Source organism: Tyto alba, unplaced genomic scaffold (genome assembly GCF_018691265.1).
Source record: "Tyto alba isolate M040663 unplaced genomic scaffold, T.alba_DEE_v4.0 Super-Scaffold_38, whole genome shotgun sequence".
Classification (NCBI taxonomy): domain Eukaryota; kingdom Metazoa; phylum Chordata; class Aves; order Strigiformes; family Tytonidae; genus Tyto; species Tyto alba.
This window is the reverse complement of record NW_024881313.1, coordinates 10673488-10699260: the sequence shown is the minus strand read 5'-3', so window position 1 is coordinate 10699260 and position 25773 is coordinate 10673488. Positions and strand designations below refer to the sequence as shown.

At 38.8% G+C, this 25773-nt stretch overlaps 1 protein-coding gene across 5 annotated transcripts in view; it reads right to left on the bottom strand.

Moving 5' to 3' along the window:
- The window catches only part of ETV1 (ETS variant transcription factor 1), a 71027-nt gene that overhangs the window by 7642 nt on the left and 37612 nt on the right, over positions 1 to 25773 (bottom strand). For 4 of the 5 annotated variants that reach the window (XM_032991611.2, XM_032991617.2, XM_032991613.2 and 1 more), the window contains 5 exons: positions 23544 to 23791; positions 11357 to 11425; positions 8898 to 8966; positions 5673 to 5842; positions 1801 to 1902 (listed from right to left, as the gene is read on the bottom strand). In XM_032991611.2, coding sequence (XP_032847502.1) covers positions 1801 to 1902; positions 5673 to 5842; positions 8898 to 8966; positions 11357 to 11425; positions 23544 to 23791 — 658 coding nt within the window. The remainder of the gene's footprint in view (positions 1 to 1800; positions 1903 to 5672; positions 5843 to 8897; positions 8967 to 11356; positions 11426 to 23543; positions 23792 to 25773) is intronic. The other variant, XM_032991615.2, reaches the window with a different exon arrangement.

The window sequence follows — 25773 nt, the reverse complement described above, 5'->3', positions numbered from 1 at the left end:
CGCTCACAGTTTATTTAAAATATTTTAAAATAAAGTTCGTATTGTCTGCTTCTTGCAACTCCAGCTAGCATGGCACTGGAAGGTGGCAAAAGTGTTACAAACTTAACTCTATTTTTATGGGTGCAAAATAGTCTGAAGCATCTCCTTAAATTTTCAGCTTATTTATTCTATAAATACTGTACAGTTTAGGTAGAGGCTACATCTGCAGTGGAATTTTTTTCATCCAATTAATGTCAGCAAGTTTGACAGACTGAAGGCTGCATTCAGCAATTGGGCATTTGCATAACCTGTTACAATTGCTTAACTTAAAACAAAAGGGGAAAAAATCCGCATGTAAATCTTGCGGTAAAGAAACCTGCTATTAATCTACAACCGCCATTAGTTTTTAACATACACTAACTGGCCAGATAGGGTGATCCCAGGGCAAACCTCAAACATTGCTATGTCAGCAAAATAAGTATCCAAACTGGCTTTTAAAATATGTATTAAATACGTTCTTGTAGATAATAAAGTAGTAGGCTAACAAGTAGCAAGTTAGCTGTCAGAAGTACTTGTAAACTTCCCATATTAAATGGATGTGTGGGTTGGGCAGCATTATCAGCCTGATGGTATTCCCGTTCCCACCTTTTCAACATTTTTCACTCTTTTTTCTTGCCTTTGTGCTGGCACAATTGCCTACGCAGCTGAGCTGTAGCCTGCAACAAGGAACTCCTCTGCTTGAACCACCGCCCAGCAAAATCAAGTGTTTCTGCTTCTCCTCGACCGGACCCAGCCTCCAGTCCACTTCACAAAGACTCAGTGCACAGTTATGTGACACACAAAAATGGATGAGGCTACTGAAGTACCGCAAGCCAACACCAGCCCAGACTGTTGTCCAAGTTTACTCCTGGACAGTGAAAAGCGAGAGCACGACAACGACCCCATAATCAAAGCCAGAGAACTCGTAACAGGCCACTCCAAACTGAGACTTCACAAAACCTACTGGAATAGTTGCTTAGTAACTTGAGCCGAGAGCATTGTTTCCATTCATGGAATTGGCAAATGGCAGGTTCAAACATGTTAGTCATCGCAGGTCAGAAAACTAATATGAAAAGATATGGAGCAAGTTTTACGGCACAAGGTATTCATTAGAATCTTTGATCAGACCTGCCAGTTTTGTAGATGCAGAAGACAGGTGTCTCCTATTGATTTCTCAGTCGATCTACATAGTACTACCTAGCAAGATTTAAAAATGTACATGTAAATCAGCAACCCACAGCAGAAGGACGGTTTGAATACTGTCAGCAAGACCAGACTGTTATATATAAATTATTGTTAAATATTTCTCATAATTCAGCCTATTATAAAATATTAAATTCCACTTAAAAATGGTATTATTACAACCCTATTGGTAAAATATTAAAGTATTTGGTATGTTAATAGATATCATTTTTCTCCCCTATCTTGCACTTACCAAAGTACCTAAGTGCTGGGCAGCTAATTTAGGTCTGTAAAACATTATTCATACCGTACTCTACTGTTTGCCTTTCCCAGGTGCCAGGAAGCTCTTTTGGATATTTTTGAATGTTACCTCTTTCCCTATCATCATGACGTGCATTGTGTGAACTAAAACCAGACATTTTTTACCTAAGAAAAAAATATCTTGATGAATATACTGGGCCTGGTAGGTGAAAAAGCTTAGTATTTGCCTAAATAGATGAAAAACCTACCTAAGCAATGCAGTTACAAGTACTCCTCATAAACTGACTTATGGATTAACATACAACACTGGTGAAACTGAATACAAAACTAGCTACTCACCTTTTGCATGATTCCCTTTTCATAATAATAGCGAAGTGATCGGCTAAGTTTATCATAGTTCATAGCTGGCCTATTTTTCTGAATCCCCCAGCGACGCGCCACCTGCCACAAAAATGGATTAGCATTGATTTGTTAAATGCATTTAACAAGCAGATCTTATCATCAGATACTTTATTTGGGGGATGGAAGTGGGGGAACCCTGCAGGCGCAACGAATAAACACAAGAGAAAAGGTTGCCATGACCTGAATTTCCCACGTACTACTATGATTTTTAATTGGACACACAGTCGTGCATTAAACTTGAAGTAGACTTACTTATTTGCAAATGTGGTGGAGGGTTGGGGATTTTTTGGTTTGCTTTTAATAAAGAAAACCAATGAAAAAATAAAGCCATATGAAGAGATAATACATGAAAAATATTTATGAAGTTTCACCACAAAAATTTCATGGCAGATTAAAACTTTTCTTTAGTTTCATACTGTTGGATAATTGTACTGTTCCTGTATTTTCCTTGCTGCCAGAACACTAAGTTACATTAAGCACACATGCATACACACTTAGTTCATGAACTAATACAGACTGTACTTGGAATGACAGCAATATTGAGATTATTAGGAGATACAAGTCAAAAGCCAACTCCCAGTCTTAAATATTACTTCATCAAAGAAAACGAATAATCAGAGGAGACAGGGTAATTGCTTGGAAGAACTATATGGTAGTATGAAGAGTGGGACAGAAATTTCATAGTTGCAGTTGTATAATTTCCCTTAAAAGATAATAATAAAAAGGGAGTTGCAAGCAACTCGTGAAGCCATTCCATAGAGAACAATATGCCTTCTGCTCTGACTTATGATTTCTACTTGCCTTTACGTTTCCTCTTTTATTGCCAAAGGTAGTTCTGGACAAAGAGACCTTTTGTTTAAAGAGCTTAACTGCTTCTTCCCCACCTGAAATTATAATTGGCTGTTGGTGACATTTCAATTACTGGCTGTACAAATGAGTATCATGTCACCAAAGGGAAAAAAAGTCAGAGCTGATGAACTCTTTAAAGTACATTTTATAAAAGTATTTGAGAGGTGCATATGCATACAGCTCTGGAAGAAGGAGAGATCAGCCAAGCAGCTTCCCTGCACACTGCTCTGTGAAACTTTCCCATAGGTGTCTGGAGCCTTTTGATGCAAGCCATAGATGACATGCAGCACTGAGAATCGAAGGAGACTAAACAGCAGCAAAATCCATGACTTTGATCTCCATCTGGACAATAATTTTTAAAATTTCTTTTGAAAGCATTATTTCCTTTCAGTGGTGTGGATTTGCAGGCTTATGTAAATTATCACAGCTCTGCTAGCTTCAGCCATGTTACAGCTGTATTGAAACATACCTCCAATCACGTCAATTTATTCCAGCTGTAGATTTGGCCTAGATGCGTAACCTTGATTCGCCTATTCATCTTTATAACACATGCCTACATTACTCTTTGTTTATTCCTACCAAGTTTTTTTCTGCATTAATCAGAGTCCTAAAAGTCCCCAACATAACAGGCTTGCAGAATAAATAAATATACAGCAAAGATAACTACAACAAAATAATGGTTGAGAACATATTGTGTGGTATTTTGACATAAACAAGGAGGTCCAGAAGTCTTGGTAAGCAAGTCTTCCTGTCACTGAGCTGCACAGCATTTAGCAAGTCTTGTTCTGTGAAAGGGATTCAGGCTTCTAGCCTTCCACCCCACCTTCCTGCTGAAGGTTGTTGTCCCTGTAACAAGGCTAAATAAATGGACCTACACCCGATTCTTAGCCTCCATAATTCAGAGCTATCTACTTTCTGAATGAACTACGGTGCTCAATGAGCTGATACATATTCATTTTTGTTGTCACCCTTTCTGCAAAGGCATAAACCTCCAGAAAGGGATGGGATGGAAAGGTCATGTCATTAACATCCTAACCTGCTGCAGCTGAACTAACAGGCTCTTTGACTTGCCTTCAATTTACACTTGGCAACCAACAGAAGCATGCAACTTCCCATAGGCTATTCTTATTTTAATTGACAGTTTCTGTCAGATCTCTGACATTCATATGAAAACAACTTAGGCTCCTTTGTACTCCCTATGAGCACACAAGAGTGAGGCAGGTTTCAAGCCGCCTGCCTCTGCCAGATCTTGGATGCTGTGCTGCTCAGAAACACAAAGCAACTGCTACAAAGTCAGACAAGCAGATGAACTGGTTAACTTAAACCAGAATATCCAATTCTTCAAGGCATTACAGAACAAGGAAAGCTTAGGGGTTTGTTTTGCTACTTTCCCTTCATTAGCTAATAAAATCTATAATGTTTTTACACGATCTGCTAGAAACCATTTTTTAATAAATCTCTTCAATCTTGAAAAACTTTGCACATATATTAAAGACAAGACAAAACTAAGAGGGCAAAAAAATAGCAAGATCGGGGCAGGGGAAAGAATTAGATACCTCATGCACCAAAATCAAACAAAAGCCTTTCCAAAGATTTCACTCTGTTCTGGGCCAGGTCACACAACTAAGAAGCCGGGTAGCTTGCTAAAGCTGCAGGCTTGCCAGCAAAGTTTCGGTATCAATTTGACTAAGACTGTTCTGTGGGCAAATCCTCAAATGCATACAATCTCAGATGCACAATGCCACAGTCTGCCATGGTGCCTATCACTAGTGCAGGGGATGCTCAGATGAGAGCCAGCACACGGGTCCGTGCACCAACCTGCCCCTCAGACAGACCGTGTCGGGACGGAAAGGGATATCAGTCCTGTTGCCAACCCCAACTACTCTATCACCCCCTTAGGGCTGTTGGCAGACGATGTAACTTACATGCAAGAAAGCTTTCAGATTGCTTATGCCAGCAGATGGATAGCAAACAGCAGAAATAGCTGGAGGAACGCAAAAGCAGCTTTACACCCCCGAATCTTCCTACTCATCTCTAACTCGGAAGGGATCCTGATGGGAAATTTGCTACCCTCTCCTCTATTACCCAACCCTGTAAAAAGGGCAAAAAAGTAAACCAGACATGATACTGCTTTCTGATGACCCTAATCAAATCATCCACATCAGTATTACAGTAAAATTCATGCACACCAGATTTTCCAAGTTTCCATGGCTGTTCAGAACACAGGATAGATTATGTTACCTAGTCCAAAAAAGTTTATGTAATAAAATGTTCAGTTTATTCCTCTTTATCACACATGTGAACTAAGTCATGCTTCGGAAAATATGCATGAATACAAGTAATTTTATCAGCACCACAAGTCCTTCATGGTTCAGGAGAGCTGTGCATGCACATGAGTGTTTGCAAGCCTAGGATCTAGGACTGCACTAAACAAGCTAACGATACAGATAAGCAGGAAGACTCTGAAGAATACTCTAAAAAGAGGGGGATTTATATGATTTTAATGGGATTTTACTGCCTAACAATCTTAACCTCCTCCTTTGCCATCTGTCAAACTTGGGGTCTTTCACTCTACAGCGTAAAAGTTCCAAGCTCCCACATCTTCACACTAAAGAATATTTGGTGTTGAAAGACTATTCAGGGAAAAGTTTTCAAAGGATTTTGGAACACAGCTCTATCCATCAAGTGGTTCTGAAAAATCTGGACCCCACAATTAATGCTGAATATTTTTTAACTCTAGTACTTGCAATATTTTTATTATTTTGCGGGACTAAGAAATCAAGTCTGTGCTTAACCACACTTCTAATTGAAGGACTTCCCTTGCCAGACTCTTCTGTCACCCTTCTAAAGTGCTACTGAAGCAAAATATTGAAGGAAAGTAAGGCCTACATTCAAAGGAGCACTATTAAATTTGCAGGATGGGGCAGTGGGTGTCAGGGCATGCTGTCCGTCTAACCCACCTCCTCCGGCTCAATCAGTTTGAATTCCATGCCTCGGCCAGTCCACGCTATGAAGTGAGAGTTTGATGGGTCATCAAGAAGAGCTACCAAGAACTGCCACAGCTGAAGTGAGCCTCGCCGTTGATATGTGGGTCCCTCACGGTACATGCCTGGCTCCTGTTTAACATCACCTGCATAGAATCACAACATTAGATGAGCAATGTGCAAAAAGCATCATCACTCACTTTATCAGATAAATTGGCAAAGCAATCATTAGGGTTAATAAAACAGAGGGAAAAAAATTCTTACTGCCCAGCCACCCCACAAATGCAATATTTCCCTGTCTGCTGTTAATTGTAAACACTCTTACAATAACATTAATATACTAAAAAGTACCTAAATTCGGTCATGATTTATGGAAGTCTCCCTAAGCCTATACCCATTTACTTCTGATACATGCAAATCTCACTTGCAAACCATTTTTCAACATCCTCTATCTGAAAGAGCATGAACTATTTTTGTAAGCAACTCTGATGTCTGAAGAACTGCGTTTGCGTACTATACTTTGCACAAGCCCCAGTTTTGGAAATGTAATGTATGCTTCATAAAGCTGCAAAACCCTGTTGAGTGAAACTTCTTTTGCATGCAAATGCTCCTGAGGAAAATTTGACAAAGTATTTGACTTGGACTTAAACAGCATGTGCTTTATGTATAGATTTGCAAATCCTGCAGATATGCAAGTTCCTCTGTGGCATATTGGACTTGCATATAAGCACATATTACTTTAACTCATATCTACATATTAGATTAGTATCCCCCCTGAAAAGCACTAAGTTAATTTTTCTAAAATTTCAAGTCCAGAGGAAGCTTTTAAAATACAACAATAATAATATTCTGCTAGCTGTTCCACAAACTGCTGGCGAAAAACCATCCGGCTACATCCATACTGTGTCTCTGTTGTTTTTAAATCATATTCACACTAAACAACTCCTGCAAACAACAACAGCTGAAAGGTCTGATGCTGAAGCAAAGAGTATTTTTTTTTTCTGCATACAATGACAGCAATCCTTCATATGCTGGTAAAACTCCTCATTTCAACTAACAGAACAGCAGTACCCTCCAATAAGCAGTGTGACCTGTTTAATACAGAAAGCCAGGACTTTACATTCAACCACAACATTAGGATGCTCTGATGGCCATTACAGAACAGCTCCGTGTAGTGAAAGTAAGAGTAATAATATTAAAAATGGAGCACTTCCTTTTGTAATCAGGAAAGAAAATCGAGTCAATAGCTGTGGAAAACAAATAAATCAACACAAGGCTTTTTTGTTTATGTGAGGTTCAAGTACCAGTCCTGAAAGGCCTTCTTTTTCAAGGACAGGATTTTTCTTTTAATGATAGCTGAGCAATGCGCAAATAGCAAGTGAAGTATTACAGAGGATCAGATTCTTCGCCTCTGCCGATCTTTCATTTCAAATGAAACAGCTGAGAATCTACTTCTGAAACATCAAGACTAGCCCTGGTCTTATCCCACTTTTGCTTTACTGGCCAAAACATGATGACACATCTGCTGTTCCTTCCTCAAAAGTCATCATATTACAAGTATAAACACACCTATTTGTATCACAACATCAATCTTTTAGAGTACAAGGTGTTCTCTCAGTGGACAGTCATAGAAGCTAGCAGCAGACCGCCTGCTTTGCAAACACACAAATATTTCCAAACGTTTATTTATTTTACTTTATTTGTATTTCTTTTCCATTTTCATTCCCTTCGCTGTACAAAACCCAAACAAACAAAAAGGATTTTCAAGAAAGACACAGGGAAATGCTATTCCTGGAGAGTTTTAACTTCTTGGACTACAGGGTCTGATCCTATTCCCATAAATGTGAATATGAATTTGCCACTGGTACTGAAAACAAATCAGGTCCACAATCATTTTTGTGGAAGAAAAAAAACCTGACACGATATGCTTTAAAGAGGAAGGAAAAAAACATACATTCCAAAGCCAGGGTATAAAGTAGACTTTAAATAAATCACCCTCTCAAGTGAACCTGTCAATCCAGTGACAATGCAATACTGGAATGAGCAATCTTCTGTTAGGGCTAGTATTATTTAAAGAACTATTTATTTCTTGCTATTCCTCACCAACCCCAAAATGCATGTGATACCTCCATGTCAGGTATATGTAATTCTTTGGGTTACTGCTATGTTGCAGTCTCCCATTCTTCAGCAAACACAACAAATGCTGCTAGACACGCAACAGTTTTGTAATCCATATAAGTGATTTTCAGGGGAAAAGAAAGAAAGAAAATAAAGCAGGAGAAAATTCCCAAGAGTTCTCCAGCTCTACTCTTAGCTACGGTCAGAGAGCTGTTCACAAGTTTATCAGAAAGTCTCTAATCTTTTCTGCTAAAATAAATAAAGCTGGACATACATACACTAACACAAAGAAGCCACTCTAGTAAATTTAAGTAATTGGTCTCCAAATTGCTTCCCAAAGTTGCACACTAACAGAGTCAGCGGCAAGAAATAGTGAGTCCATCTTCTTTGTCTATAATGAAATAAATCTGAAATCAACTGAGTTACACCAGGAAACTGATTTTACATCAGAGTAACCGAGGATAATTTGGGCCATTTATTTTAATTGACCTCAGAATCCCTCTTGAAAAAAAAAATCTGTTGTAATGGGTGGTGTTGTGAGAAGATCATTGATTTGTTATCAATCCCACTGAAAAATAAACCACTAGTACAATGTTTAACCTAGTGCAAATACATTGACACAAACACAAAAATGGCCTATACACTCACTCCCCACCATTCATCACTTCACAGACAGCAAGACAAGAGGCTTAATCCTCAGTAAAACCAAAGCTGCTGCTTTCTCTGCCGTTTTGTTAATTATAAGAACAGCTTTCATTAAATCTCAAACAACAAGCAGTATGTGATCATCAGTGCAATGGAAATCCTCCTATTCTCAACAGTACAGGAAGTGAGCTCCTCTGCCACAACTCTGGATACAGCATCCTTCACTGGCAAAAGTCAAACAACATCCCCTTGAAGAGAAGACTTTGGTTTCAAGAGACAAAGGTCAGCTTTGGTTGGGCGCACTGCAAATGGTGTGTTAAGGAATCCTAAATTGGAATGTTACCAAGCTTTTTTGATCAGCAACAGAGAACAGTCCCTCATCTCTTCCTTTTTAATCTCCTCACACAAGAAAAAGAAAGAGAGATGTGTCATACATACCGTCAAACTTCTCTGGAACAACGCAAGTGTCATCATAAAACTGCCTAGGTCCCTTTTCATACATACAGCCTGTAAGTTAAAAAGAGAAGTGTTTATATAAAGGATGCATGGAGAAAGAAGAGATCATAGGCTTAATGCCAGAGGGAACACTAAGTCATAGAGGAATCAGATTAATATCCCACATCCTTTACACACCGCCCAATTGCAACATTTTGGCCTCAGTACAGGGGTGTTTAATTAATGTGTACATTCCCAAAAGACTATTAAGCTCCACCTGCAAAAATGAAAAGGCACCCATTTTTCTCTATGATTTATTCCAAAATGTTTGTCTCATTTCCTGTTTGAACTAGAACTGCTTTGACTTTTAACCATCAGTTCCTGCGGGTCTTCTCCCTGCAAGACTAAAAAGTCCTTCTCGGTATTTCCTCCTCACGCTCACAGAAGTCACTCCCCCTTGATGTTTCTTCTAATTAAGATCACTCTGTAAAATTTAATCTTTGTCGTTAAAAGACACTCTCTGAAACACTGCATTCTTTCTAGCATTCTATTCTGTACACACTCCTACTTTTCAGTATTATTTCAATGTTTTGTTTAACCTGAACTGTATTTTAAGCCAGTAGCGGCCTCACCACTGCTGCTTAGCGAGATAAAACATCTCCTCCTCTCCTGCCTCCCTTTGACCTTCCTTTTGACTGTGCAAATATTACAGGAGGCCTTTTTGCCATACAGTTGCAACGTTTGGTTGAGCTGTCTCCCACTGTGAAGGCTAGAGGAGGCCCATCTCAAAATATTTTTTTCCCAATATAATGCTTCCCAGTTCCATAGGCCATAGGCCATTCAGCATATTAAAAAACCCATTTCGTTTAATGTGCCCAGATTACCAAACAATTCAAATTACTTTGTGTGACTGCCCTGTCCTGCCCATTATTTACTACTCTGCCTACCTATGTGCCATGAAGTTATCTATTAACTTTGTTCCGTATCTTTGCTGAAAATGTTGAATAGTAACACTCCTGATACCAATTCCTACAGAACTATAATAGAAACAATCCATTCGGAGCTGATTGCCCAGTGACAGCCACTTTTAGATCCGTCAGTTGGCCAGGTCTTAATGTATTTAATGTGTACTTTATTGATACTGCTTTGTGCTAACTTCTTAATCAGAATGTAATGCAGTGGCAAACTGAATGCCATAAAAAGTCCAACTATACAATACAAGTATCTTTATCAATCAAACTTTTAATCTCAGTAAAGAACAGAATCAGATCTGACATGACATTTATTCCATAAAATCATGCTGACTGATTTCCAAATACAGAAAACAAATATTTATCGAACATCACGGCTTTTTCTACGTCATTCATAACAATCTTACCACCTCCAAGTGCTTATGAGTGCGTAGCATGGCTAACATTGTTTTTCCCCTAATCTGGGCTGTGATTAAAACTCAAATCTGTTGACCTTAGCCCTGCAGTTTGTGGATTTTTCCCTGCTATCTTTCACTTCCCTTATCAAGCTTCTATACTTCATATAATTTCATATACCAAGACTGTTATAAATTTCCATCTCCTGTTTCACCCTCTTCATTAAACACTACCTTTTATTTCTATTTTCTGCCTTTATTCGACCCCAGAAGCACTTGGGCTTTTAGCCAGATTTGTTATCTTTCCAGCTGTGTCTTTTCACTAGTGAATAAAGTCTTACTAAAGGACTTCGAGTCATAATCTGTCTGAATTCTCATCAATCTCAAAACCAATTTCCTTCAAGTTTGTGAAATTTGCTCCTTGGAAGAAAAACAACTAAACCCTAAACAACCAAACAAAAAATCACTTATTGGTACCAAAGCAGGAGAGTGGAGGGTACAAACTCTCTTTCAGTGGTCATTTTTAATTAGCTCTGTTTGGCTTCTTATTTTTAATACATATAAAGTACTTTTACTCAGAATTACTAAGTTTGACAATGATCTAAATTCTGCCTTACTGAAGTCAATGGGAGTATTGGTAGGTATCACATGGCTATACAATTTGGACCTGAACACCACCAAAACTTTGCAAAAATCATAACAAAAGGAAAAGCCAGAAACCTTCACTGACTTTATACTTTACAGTGGACTACTTAATAGTTAACTGAGCCTGTCACACCAATAGCCTGGAAAACATTACTTGAGGAGAATTGGTGAAATGGACAAATTTTAAGCGTCTCTTCCTTTCAACTGCTAGAGGCCGTAAAAAGCAGAATGAGTAAATTTCTAATAAAATTGCTTCTAACATGATCAACCTGTGGTACTAAGAAAAGCTAGAAAAAAATCAGTGCATCAGAAACTCAAGACTAGGAAGGGCAAGAAAGATGATGAGAGTCTTCCTAGCAGCAGAATTAAACCAGTGAACCCCAAATCCCTCCAGGCTTTTTAATTTTTTACATTTCTCTTGTACAAAAGCGATACATAATAGAAAACTTAACTTCTGTTCTGTTTGGGTGAGCCAGGAAGCCTTCTTGCCTCATGTAAATGGAATGGCAGCTAGGCACTTCTGAAAGGAGAAGACGACAATGCTAGTCAAAAGACTGGAATTAAAAGTGTGCAGGTTATCAATGAGACAGGCTGCAGGCAGAAGAGAAACAAAAAGGATGCAAGTTACAGCAAGGGGGAACCTGTCAACACACAGTAGCATTTCCGAGCAGCACGCACAAGGCATGGCAGAGGAGAAGATCGTAATGTGAGGATCACAGATCCCATCTAACATAGGGACTCGAACTCAAACTCTTATTGTAATCAACTTTGCTAAAAGCTGACTCCCATGACAACTACCCTTTAGACCATTCACAGACCAAAAAATCCATACAAGATAGTATGAATATTTTAAACCCTGTGCTTGCATATCTATTTTTTTAACTAATTTGATCTAATATTTTTAATCATTTACACAGAGAAGCCCACCAATCACATTGGAGACTTATAAACTACATTAATACAAGGAATGTCAGAGTAGGATATTGCTTTTTAGACTCCAGTCAAGGATTTGAAGGGTTAATGAAATTTTCTGCAGTTGTTAAGCATTTAATCTAGGAATTCAGATGCATCAATTTCACCCTCCACCTGTACATCCTTAAGCAAAAAAATACATCCCCTACCCCCCAAAAAAAATTACTGTGCACATTCTAATACAGACATGTATTTGCTGTGCCCCACCTCTACTTAAATCTGAAAGAAGAACGAGAAAAAATAAACAGAACTAATAAAAATGGTGTTCTTTAAATGTCTGTTTTTTCCCCAGGTCTTTCACTGTCCCCAAGTAGCCACATCCTGTGCACAGGAACTTGCAAACAGACATACACCATAAATGTTTGCCCTTCTAGACCATGTTTAACTCACTTCTTGGATATCAAAAGTCTTGCTTAACAAAGTCTATTTGATCTTGTGATAAACTCCTACCCTAGACTATGCAATCTGTTACCAGTAACTTGTAACTCTTTAAGAGATGCAAACAGAGGTCGAAAGAGCAGACATTATTTTTCCAACACTGCCTACAGACTCGTTCAGACTGTGATTCCAAATTTCACTGTTCACTGACTAGTGATGAGTATCGAAGATTTGGTAGGATAAGAAAATGAGGTTTTACACTGACTTCACAAAACAAGTGAAACACAGGGCAGTAATACTAAGTTTCCTCTAACAGTCCCTGGTCTCTCTTGCACATCTGTGCCGAACCCTTCATTACCTCCTCTCTCAACAGAACGCTCAGCGCCTGCCTCCTCAGGCCTTGAGAATCTCTAACGTCTCAGGCAGCTATTCTGAGCAACCACAGGAATCAGTGATTCAGTGATCACCCAAGTCAAGTACAGCTCTGTAGACTAGAAGTCAAGGCTACAAGTAGTGGTTCACCTGCAAGGAATCACTCACTCATGTTACCAAGTAGATTGAATTTTAAGGAGAATGGAAAAATCTGCGTAAAAAAAAGAGGAAGTTGTAGAACTGAAACAGATGCTATTTTCTATTTTAGGTAAAAATTCACTAGTATTGGCAGCAAAACCCTTTTTGACTCATGAACTCCACTCTTGCAAAGTGATACAGCAGAGTATATGGAATAAAGAATTATGTACACATCCAAGAAGTTGTCTTAGCCAATTTGGGGTTTCATCTCCCATGCTCCTAAATCAATTATAATTAACATCTGGAGTCTTTTTAAGGCATGCATTGTTTGTACCAGCATTACTTAATCTTCTAGTTAGCTTGTGCTTAAACAGTCCACAGAGGACCGAAAAATACAGCAAGGAAGAGTTTATTTCTCGTAAAGTAACTAGAGTCTTGTTATCCTAAAGTGCTATCAGTTAATTTATGACTATCAGAGTGGGTCAGACTCTAATCAAATTGTAGAAACATTTCCAAAGTGATTATTCAATCAAATGACTAACATGGTTAATTAGGAGCCATAAACATTGCTCTGAAGTTCATCAAAGTAATGACTTGCCCAGAAAAATTACTGCTAATTAAATTGCCTGCTGCTTTCATTTCTACCTTATCTAATAAAAAGTCCAACCAATGAAATTTAGCATTGCAGTTTTAAATTGTACTAAATGCTTGACTAAGACCCAGAAGTATTTTTACAAGCTAAGCGGTGCTACTTCAAAAGAAAACATTTTAGTGCAGAAATTACAGAGCAATTATATGTTTTCTTCTCTTTAAAGCATTGTTTCAAGAAAATAAATAAGACAGAAGTAGGTATAAAATACTTCCAGGGCAAGATCCAAGTGTTTGAGGTGACTGATTCTATGACCTTTTAGCAACTTTTAGTCTTTGAAGAAAAATGTGCCTGGATTTAGGACACACAACAAACTTATTTCAGACTTTTAATGAAGTAATTCACATTGTGAAGTTACATCATCTCAAGAACAGCCGAGTCCCTTTTAAAAAAAATAACTAAAAATATGGATATATTAAAAATTAATATATATTTTGTTATTAATTTGGAATACTTAGAGGTCACTGTTCCTCTTGCTAATAGCAACACAGCAGTCATCTTAAAACAATTAATATGGCCTTATATCATGTTGGTTTGAAACCATTTTTTCCCAGTAGGTGTTGTTTTAAAATTACACGTAATCTAGACACTGGTGAAATGCCTTCTCATCTGGGACTGTCACAGAGAAAAATACTGGAAATAACCTCTGCTGTGCCTTAATCAAACTACATCAAAGCAGAAAAAGCCCAAACAGACTTCCTCAGGACAAGAAAAAACCTGCTACTGAATTTAGCAGGCACAGGTTCTAGGTTTCCTGATCAAGTAAGACACTGGAGTGGTCCCTTGGTAAGGAAGTATTTTATACTAATTATCATATCATGATTTAAAGGGTTAGGTTGTCTCAGCCCTGTATAACTCCAAGTGAGTAAGGAATCTTTAAATCCTCTTTTCTGATTGGTTTTCGGATATAAGGACCAGGTTTCAGACCCACAGTCACAACCTGCACAGAAGCAAAGAGAATTTCAGACCAGGTCCCCAGCCAGGCTAGATGGGGAGGACGAAGCTTCTGGAGGCAACAGGACGAAGTGACTGTCTTCTCCTGAATGAAGCAGAGCAAAGCAGGAACTGGAAACCTGAACCAGAATTTATTCTTAGGCTGTTCCTGTTTCTGACCTTAAATAGCCTTCCTAACTAAAGAACACGTTGTTAGGTTATACTCTACCTCTGAGTTACTTTTTGGTTCACTTTATCAACATCATCTGAAGATTTGGAGGCCCAGGGCACTCCCATGTGCATGTGACAAAGCACACTGTGATACAGAGGTATTGCATTACGCACATGTATGTTCAGAGAGAGACAGACAGATGGGGAAACCGAGGCTTGGAAAGGTGTGTACAATCTGAAACAGGGTAGATGAAGAAGTTGAGCTACCTGCCTGGCCTTGGTCTCTGTGTGGCACCTCAGGTGAATGGCACAGTGCACCGGCAAGCAGTTGCCTGCTGCAGCAAGCCTGCTAACAAGTCACTCAAATTCACCAAACATCTCGACTCTCACATGATACTTGCCTACTTCCCTACAGGTATGAAACAAAGCAATGACGCTAAAACTGGAACCTTCTTACTGTTTGCTTGTCTACTACTCTGATTTACTGTTTATTACCAGCTAAGTCATACTAAGAACAGTTTCCAAAAGGGACTGTTCCCAAAGGAGCAGTTCCCCAAAACTGTGGAGGGACTCCACTGGCAGTGGATGCAGCCATATCCTCCTCAATTGTCCTTTTGGTCTGAAGAGTAATTACATGGGTTTGGGCTCCTATTTCAGCAATTCAGAGTTCGTGTATCTATACAGACACACTTAAATGTGCTGTGCCACTTGTCTTCCCACAGGCAAGAACTACAGCCCCTGCAGATTCTCTCCCTCTGTGCTAGCAGGCGCAGAAGGGCCAGCACAAGCTGGGACCTACCTCAGGCACCCAGGTGCCACTCACACGTGTCAGCCTGACCCTGTGCTACACACACTGTGAGCACGGCAGTCTTCCCTTGTCCTCCCTTGTCCTCCTTCACAAAGTGCTGGCCTGAGCTAAACAAGCATTTCTCTGGTACACGGAGAGGTGGCTGATGCAGTGGGAGAGATTCCTACCAAGTACAGAGACAACAGTAGCCTTTTTTAAAATAAACTGTTCAAGCTAGAACACATCATACTTTTGGCCTCAAACTTAAAACATCACAATCACACTGCAAGTAAGTTTTCTGTTCGTGGCTTTCCAGGAGCACGGACAAGCTGTTTACAAAGGAACGCTTCATCCACCACTGAAACACATTCAGCCTCGTGGTAGAAAGCAGCTGTTTACCACCACCAAGAAGCTCCAACCAGCTCAAGGGTGAAGAGCAACACTAAAATCACTGGAAAACAAGACAGGGCTTTTTAGGTAAGGAAGGCAATTCTTCAGACTTGCTCACAACAAGCGGCTAAGGTGGTACCAGGAACTGCTAAGAAAAATGCATGATCTGTGTTTTGCAGGAGGAAGTACCAAATGGTTCTTTTTGATCATGAAACCTGAGACTCCTGATAACCTGCAGAACACATTTAGATCAAAACTCATATGTCTCTCCAAAAAGGGACATGTAGGTAGAAATACTGGAACTACTGACAATCTCCCTATACAGAAATTGCTTGAGCATATTTCACAACTCAAATGCTGGTGTATCAGGTTTTTGTTCAACCGCCTTTAAAAGCACTATCCTCTCAAAAGCTATGTAATTGCAACAGAGTCCTACAAATTGGTAAAATCCTGGCAGTACAGAAGTCAGCATTATTTTTTCATTAGCAGGGTCAGGATGAAAAATATAGGTGCACTGAAGTTACATGGGTGAAAAGAGTCACTATCTTCTCTAAAAATCAACCAAAAAAATAAGCATTCTTTTCCCCAATCATTATGCAATTTAAAAACATTTAGAATGTAAGGTTTGATTCATCATTTTGTCTGTCACTAGCCTTCTTAGCAGCAATTAGGGAAAAAATAAATTTACAAGTATGTCCACTCATAGATACACATACATTCCCTTCTAAAAAATAGCTAATTAAAATTTGTTAGATTTAATTTCTTATATCTCACTTGACAAAGACCTACTGGAAAACTAGATTCGGCCCCACCAGCTCATGTCTAAGTGGAATTATTACACACATACAGGAAAAAAAAACCTTAAGCAAACAGCTTCCTTTCCACAACTTTGGTTTTTAGATCTATGACAACATCTAATGCATTTTCTGAGACCAGATGTCAACAGCCTGTCTAAGCGATGTGTAACTTTTTATACAGCAGAACAGGAAAACAAAGGCTCATACATTCAGCTCTGAATTGAAATTCCACATGGAGCTGATCTTTTGAGCATACTTTAAAATCATGTGTTTGCTTTTATTAACCTCAGTAACTGTAAAATGTATTTTAAACATCACTTCCCTTTGAATTCAACAAAAGACAGCAGTATTTTCTCTCTCCCTCGCTCCTTTTGTTGGTAATCTTACTGCAAAAATGTCTGTGTTGCTTTTTCTCCCCCGCCCCATCCCCTGCCTGTAAAATCGAAGTTGGACAAACACTGCACGGCTGAAGTGACATATTTGAATGGAATTCAGACCAACCAGTTCCTGTTTATGTTTCTGATTTGAGAATGTAGCCTTCTCATTCACTATACATTAGAAACACACCAAGGCCATAAATGGTGTCAGGTTACAGGCAGGCAGGGCCAAGGAGCATTAATCATTACTTTAAGGCAACTGGCAAAAGCAGCAGCTGAGGGAACACTACACCCTTCAGCTCCGCATAAATGGACATTCCAGGGTTTGGCGTGTGGGTTGGTTGTTTTTTTTTTTTTTTTTTTCCCCTTCAGCATCCATTTTATGAATGAAACTTCAGGCTGCACAGAGTCCATTCATATAAAAGCTATGCTCACAGGGCTCAGTCTCTCGGGATCAATCGGTCTTGGGTAAGGCTGATGTGATTGGTTTAAGGCAGGCTTCAGTCTTCCATTACTGATTTAAAATGCAGCCTGTGTCCATTTGACCTGCGTTAATGCACAAAGAGTAAATCCAGACTGCGCTCTCAATCCTCAAATCAAATCATTAGCCAGTGCCACTTACTGTAACTGTAGATTTAGAGGATATTTATCCATTTCTTTGAAAAACAGGGACTGCAGGACAATTTTTCAGATCTTATTGTCTTTGAAAGGAAAATAGATGTATGATCTGTCTATATGCTCACATTAACTTAGTATTCAGGTTTTCCTTTGTTCACCAAGATGACACTACAGAATTAATTCTATTCTAACTACAGATTTCTTTCAGGCAGAATTAGTGAATAGAGGAAATCATCTAGATGGGAAGCAAGTGAAAAGTTAAAATTCTGCCTTTCGTAGCAATCTTCTGAAGTCCAGGTTTCCCAAGTTTCCCCCCTCAGACACTCTTATTTTCTACTGTTACCCCATCGAACAGCAGTTTTGTGTTTATGTGTTTTAAGAGCAAGTACAGTGTGCAGCACGGCTTAACTACTGAACTAAATCCACATCCATTCACTAAAGCAACACAGCAAAGACAAGCTCCTGAAACAAGGGAGTGAAATATTTTAAACCACAGAAGTGAGACTCAGGAAAACTGCAAAACCAAAACGAGGAGGGGACTTCTTAAACCTACTGAACTCAAGAGCAACACCCTATTCCCTTCTCCCCTCTTGCCTTTATGCCAGCCGGATTTTCATTGAGAACAATTATACTGCTGTGTAAAAGAATTTCTTTAGGGCCACAAGGAGATGTAGTTTTGAGATGCGTGTACCAAAGCACCATACACAGGAAAAAGGATGGAGTCAGTTCTGTTTCAGAGAGTATTTTATAAAACTGTGTTCAAAAACACTGCAAATATTTGCATCCTTAACAGAAAAAAAAAAAAAAAAAAGGGGGGGGGGGGGGGGGGGAAGGAAAGAAAATAAAAATAAAACCTAGAGAGAATTTGAGAAAAAGAGAAAAGATTAAGCAGCTGGCGGATTTACGAAGCAAGATCTCAACAAGTCACACAGACAGACCAGAAGTATACATGTAAACTGTCTACAGAGATTTAGATTTGGTACGTTAATACCAAGGAATTGTTTAGGATGAGCCAAAAGAGGTGTAGCTATGAGCAAGGGAATGGAACCGATCAAAGGGAAAATTTGGGCTTATGATCAAGAAATATTTCTTAACTGTGAAGTCTATTAGTCTGTGAAATAATCTCCCAGGGGAATAATTGTAGTAATAATACTTAGCACTCATACAGTGCTTTACATTTTCAAAGCGCTGTACGAAAATTAGCCAAAATAATTAAAGACAGTAGTAGAAGCACCATGAGTTGTGTCATTTTAAATACTCCACTAGAGAATATCCTGGAAAACGCAAACCTGCACTGACTCTGACTGACAGCTAAGATTTCCTTTTTTCCTTCATACTGGCATCTCCAAATGTCTAAACTTTACCTCCAATAAGTACAATAAAATATCCAACTGTTGTTTCAAAAAAGAAAGGAAAAAAAAACAAGGCAAATTTTGAAATAAGTATACTTCAATAAATAAATTTTAACTTTTTTCCTCTTGAAATTTTAATTCAATATATTCTCTTTTGCTATTCTGCAATCTCCCAAATTTAAGGACATGTCAGCTGGTCTCTAGGGAAGAATGTGCTAATAGGGATCTTCTTCCACGTTAACTCAGATTGATTTGCTTTTCAAAAAACACCACATCAGGTATTTGAAATGATTCTTGCTTTTTATTCTGTTCCCAGTCCTTAGGTAAAAACACGTTTATAACATGGTTGGTAGAATGCTAACAACATCCTACACCTGTAAGAGCAAACTTAGGAGTTTAGAAGTGTCACAGTTACAACTTCCTGAGCAACCTTGATACAGCTCCTTTGTTGCAAATGAATTATGATACAGCCTTTTGCCTCCACACTCTTCTCTCTTGAGTGCACAGGTCAAAACTGTTTGGGGGGAGGGAGAGCCATGTTATAAACAGCTTTGCAGGTGGAGCCCCTGCTTCATTTGTTACAGGGGCTGGAAGTTGTGTACTTAATGAGGCAGAACATTTCAAGAAAGGAAAAGATGACGTCAAGATTAATACAGCTGAACGGTCAATTTTAGGCCCCAACGAAGCCCATTCCAGCCCCAGTGAAGTTTTCCACAGTAGTCACGTCACTTCTGATGGATTTTTCATATTATGTATTTCCTCTTTGTGCAGTGCTTACACAGGGACTCTAATCTGACGTTCCCGTACTTCCTCGCCTAGAAATACAAAGTCCATCCCTAGGAGCTAAGCTTTGAACATATGTAATACATAATGTTCTTTAAAAATTATCCAGTCCTGACTGAGTACCCAAAATAAACAGGTATATATATCTGATGTGTCTCTCTGCCTCCGCTCATCTCTCTTAACAGAGGGGCAGTTCCCCATCCGTTCTCACATGCCAACACAAGGTATTTATTGCTTGTGAGGCCTCGGGAATTAAAGGGATGAGCAACTTGGAAAGCAAGACATGGAGGCTAATAATTCTGTCTGGATAGTTCATTCTTTAAGTGATGTGACTAGTATCTTGGAAGAAAACTTTGGAAGCGACTGGGAGAGAATTCAAATTATCTAAAGTCCATTCAAGCGTATTAATCGTGAGGCTACCCTGAAATGTAACTGTGAGAATATCCCTGCTAATGCCTCTAGCCTGCTCAAGAAAGACTGAATCTATCTGTATCTCAACAGATAAGCTCCTGATAATCAGTAATAAGTATACGCAAGCATCAATTCCTCCTCTACTTATCTCTTAACACCACCATGTGACAAATTTCAAAATTCCCAAAGACATGGTCACAAAAGAACTTTCCAACCAAAATAACTATTCCAATTGGGCAAAACAAAATATGAGATTTAAACTTAGTTACCTGTCATTTTAAAACTAGATTTTTAGTATTAATTGACACATGCATAGGTAGAGTCATTACTTAGTATATTTGCAAATATACTACATTAAGTAAGGAGGATCAAGCCTGTAAAGATCCTGCTTAAAAATTAAGCCCAGAATAGATGAGGTATCTCAAGTTTCGCCTTTTTGTTTAAGTACCTGAATACATGAACTGAATTCTAGAAGTGCTAACTATACAGGAATATCCACTATTAGGCCTTGTAAACAAAGGTCTTGGGAAGTATTCTGAAGTATATTCATTAATGATTCAAAGTCTCAAAGCTCTATGTGTCTTTGGCTGTATCTGTGTGCTTAAAGTTGCTAGATATAGCATCAAATACTGAATACATCTGACTGGCAGCCATGGGGGGGGGGGGGAATCAATCTGTGGTAGAAAATAAGGTCTGATTGATTGAACATGTATGATGCACTGTGACTTCTAGAAGTGTGGATGGATAAGTAAGAGCTTCTATTCTGTTGACATTTTTCTTTTTCCATTATCTCAAACATTCTGCAGTAGAAACTGCATACCTGCAATTACAATTACAACTAATTGATCTGCCATTTCCCATGTCATAATTAATGTCATGTTTTAATAGAGTTATAATCATTCCATAATAATGCTTTTCATTCACCAGCTTCCCACAAAGTATAAAAGTATAGTGCACAAAAGCAATGAACTTTTATGAGGCTCTTTCAAAAACATCCCAAAAGGAACATCTCAGTGTATTACAATGAACTTTTTAAATATGTTTCTATATTCTTATCTGAGCTGCAATAAAATACCATGCAAAAAAAGACTTTTCACTCCGGCACTCCTCCTTCCCTGAACATCCATAGGTGAAAAATGAAATCAATGATTCAGTGACAAATACATTATGTTTCCTAAGGGGTTATTTAATGTACTCTTAGCAAGGGTGGAAATGATGGTTTCTAGAGAACAGATGGTAACAAGAAAAAATATCAACAGACCACAGTTGTTGACTGCAATTTATGGAGTGTACAGATGTGTCAACTTAAATGCAGTGATTCTGAGGCCAATAAAAGTACTTCCTGATACCAGCAGATTAATTTTTCATGACCACTGGTTACACAGCTATTACATTTTTAAAAACTAATTATTCATCTACAAAAGAAACAACAATTTTGTTTGAACGTCATTACTATAAAGTGGAATGTTGTTCTTGCTAGCACCGAAAAAAAGGCATGACAGGATTGGATGCAAGTTTGTACATCTTCCTCTCAGAATAAAATTTCCTGCTTTTTTCCATAAAGAATATTCCAAAGAAAGATGAATGCGAGCAGCCAACCCAGATTTAAAGTAATAGTATGCAATAAGGAGATCCCATTTCCTAGCCAAATATGAAGCATGCTTACAAAAGGGCCTTTTTTCAGCCTTTAATTTAGCAGGATGAATAACGATGCTTGTGAAGGTTGCAAGGGACTGGCAGTGCCTGAAGCTGCAGTCCTCCATTTATTATCCACTGCCACATTAACGATGCAGACAGTCTTTCCCATGCTGCTCTGTAAGACTAAGGATACACAACTACCAAAGCCACGTAGCTCAGAATCTTCGTCAATGAACGGGTAGTTTTAGACCTGATCCTTGTAATCTGAACTCATTTTCATCTTGTCTTATATTTCAACTTGGAAAAGTATTTCACCCCTGGATAGGCCTAACTCAAATTTCCCTAAGAATTGATTTTTTTGCTTCTCAAGAGTAAGAAAGAAGGCAGCTCTACTTTCCAAATTCCCCTGTTCTAACATAAAGATCAATTACAAAACAAGCACTTTAGATTAGCGATACCACAAAATACCCCACTAAATAGACAATGTTGAGTTAGCTACAGAAAAGACAATAAAAACTAGTCCTACACTGTATCAAATTGCACAATAGGTTGTCAAAGGCTGAACTTTCAGAGGAGACTTCAGCTCAGCTGCCATGTAGCCTTTGGGAAACAAACTGCAAAAGGATCTAGTCAGAGACTGAACCAGCAGGAAAGCACTGCGGGTACTGGAGCACCCAGAAGAAGAAAGAGTTAGACTGAAGACAGACAGGGCCACCCATTCCCCCAGCCCAACTCAGTGTGCATGTGTATGAAAGAAAAATACCCTCCTCCAGAAGCACGGTATGGACTCATTGAAATCCCGCCTTTTCAACAGTGTGGCATACACAAAGCAGAACAGAGGCAGAGACTGGAGAGGAGCTGCAGAAAACACTTACACTGAAACTGAAAAATGTGTTTTGATTACATTTTCTTGACTCCATACTAATCAACTGTTTACCCCACCTAGCCCACTCTATGCTGTTTTAACCTCAGCTTCTCTCCATACCACCCTTCCAGCTTCCCGCTCAATGATACTTGGTACTCCTTACTAAATTTCTCTTTTGCTTTCCTAATTCTCTCTCTCTTTTCCCAAGCATAATATAAATATTATGTTTAAATCATGGCAAACATTTACAATGTTATTCCCTTATGTTTTTATCCTTTCTATCACTTATCTTTTCTATTTTGACCAGAAGCTACTGAGAGCAGGCTCTGCCACTACCTCCTCTGTCTTATACTGTCCATAGAGCAATAAGGCTCCATTCCAGTTGCCCTATAAGCACAATCATAATAAACATTATTAATAGCAACAGCGTATTCTCTACATCAGCAACCTGGCATCACAGATTATGTATGTCCACAAAACACAGCAGTATGCACAAACTGAGAAGCTGACACCAATTTGGCTGATTCTTCTCCCTCATTGGTTTTATAGCTGTATAAACCCCACTTCAGCGGAGTTACTCCTGATTTAAAGTAGTGCAAGCAAGAGGAGAAACAGTCCTCTATTTCTGGCAGACAAATGAAAGAGCTCGTAAAATGGAGCACAGAAATTCAGAGGTCAAAGATGAGATACTACAGAACAAACCCTTCTTAAGCAGAGCTCAATTTTGCACCCATGATTTTTTCTTCTCCTGCTTCTTTAACCTGTGTACTTTCTGTCCAGAGTGTTCTGGAAAATTAAATCCTTTACAGAGCAAGCAACGGTGGCACGAGTCACACTGTACCATGTAGCAATCTTACTACTTTCTAAGCTATCTCAGACATAAATTACTTTGGGAGACTTCAAAACTAAAAGAGCAAGTTTCAATTCATACCATCAAAACATCAGTAGCACTGGCTTGAACTCATTTATTACTTTACTGTGCAGAACTAAAGGAGAGTCTCACCTACCTGAATCATATGCAAAATCTCTAGGTTCCTGTTTAATCATCAGAGGAGGGGGAAAATTTTGACTGGCTGCACTGCCAACCATAGCGTTGTGTTCATAAACTGGATCATGGTACTCCTGCTTAAAACCTTGAGGCGGGAAAGGGATGTTTGGCTCAGACATCTGGCGCTGATATATTGGACGTCCTTCCCTTGGCATTGCAGGCAAAGGTGGGAAAGAGTTGCAAGGTTCAGAGAGCTGGCGGCGAAATCTAGGACACAAGTTAGAGAGGCCATGTAAAGGACTTGAGCTACATTCCATTACAGGTCATGATTAGTGGCTGTATCATTTTCTCAATAGCAAACATTTTGCTTAGGATCATGCCAAGTGCTCCCATCAGAATCAACTGCACTGTAGAACAGCAACAAGCAAAGAAACAAAAAACCACACCTATTAATGCCAGCTTTAAGTCCTGCTCCCACCACCATCCTCTTTGCTTTCAGTATCTTCTCTCAACAGAAGAGGCAAAAAGGAAACGAACCAGCTTCAGACCAATAGAAAGACTGACATCCTACCGTAGTAACACGGAGGAGGCTTAGGTAGAGTTCTCTGTTCTTTCACATGTATAAGCGACATATTTCTTGTACTCAAATATACTCTTACCATTCTTACTGTTACATGGAAAACATTCTGACCATAACAAACACAAACATTTTGAATAAAGAGTATTGTCTGCCGTAACATCTGGAATCATTCCAGGGTAAAAGTCCACAGTTCTGTCCTCTTGGGGATAGCGCTGTGAGAGACCTACCCGCAATGCTGGCACTGCACTCCAGCTCTAATGGGAAGGGGAAGCACCCCAGAAAAAGGACAGGGTGCAAATTTTTGCTCAGAGAAACGGTGCCTAAGAATTCCCCTCCTGCCTTTTGTTTTCCTGCACCTTACTACATGAAAAAAGTCATCCATACAAGCCATGCTGCCATTCACTATTCCCAAATGCTCTTCAGTAGGCATAAAATCTGAGAACTGAGTTTTAAATTAACTTCATTTACATGCAACACTACTCAAGAACCTATTCTTGTTCCTTCCATAAAACCTATCTACCTGAACTAGAAGGCCTGAGTGGAATTACTTGGGCATGTGCAGGTTCAGAAGCATAGAGAAGAATACAAGGACGCTATTTTCCCACCATGCCCTGATGAACTGCACAAAGTCTTCCTGTCATCTACTGCAGTTTACCACAGCAGTGGTAACTACCACTATAGTAATACTGTGTCTGCATTAATCCACAGAAGATGAAACGTTCTTGCAACAAACTGCTTACTAGTCCTGTTACCGCTCATCATGAACAAGACGCTTTTTAAAATTAAAAAAAAATAAAGAAAAAAAAAAAGAAAACTGTGCCTTTCTCTGTGAGTTTCTCACTGTCACACTAAAAAAATCAAGAACTAGTCATTCTTCAGCTTCCTATACTCTGGGTCTGAACCGACTTTGGTTAAACTCAGCAAAGGCAGACATTCTCTCTAAGAGAAAACTGGGTGAGCAAAGAAGAATGCAGGGGTTTGATTGCTCAGTCAATACAATCCTTGACTATCAACTCATATGTAGTACATATTTCTTAAACAATTTAAACTCCACTAACGTCTGTCATAATACTGCTGTGAACTTGGTCTGACAAATATTTACTGTCATAGCTTAATTACAAATATGGTGGGAGCTACTGAGATAGAAACTATTACAATGTAGCACAGGAGACAAAATTAGTTTTTTTAATGCTGCTGTAAATATTATATTTTGCAGTAGAAAGAGTACTGCACTAACACTGGGTTTTGCAATTCCACCTACACCTGCAGAAAATAAACTTAGAAACTCAAATGTATTATGAAACAGTTAGGCTGACTGGCACTGCATTCATTTCCCTCTTTTCCTTTTTTCATTAGCCAAAAAAAGAAGCAGAAATTATCATTAAGAACTGTCAAGGAGTGAATCAGAAAATTGCAACTTGAAGTTAAAATAAGAAACAGGCTCACTCACAAAGCCTCAAAGGAAGTTAATAATACTTGTTGTACTGGAAGCTTTGTATGGAATCAAGCCATTTGTTTATACAAGTGGATTTGATTCCTGTTGGTACTTGTTAGGACCACTTATCGTTCATATATTCATGCCCTGTATGAAGATGTATGGGCTCTATGTTCTAGATACTAGCACTATCTTATGCCACCAATTCATGTTCCAAATAAATATGCCTTGAGT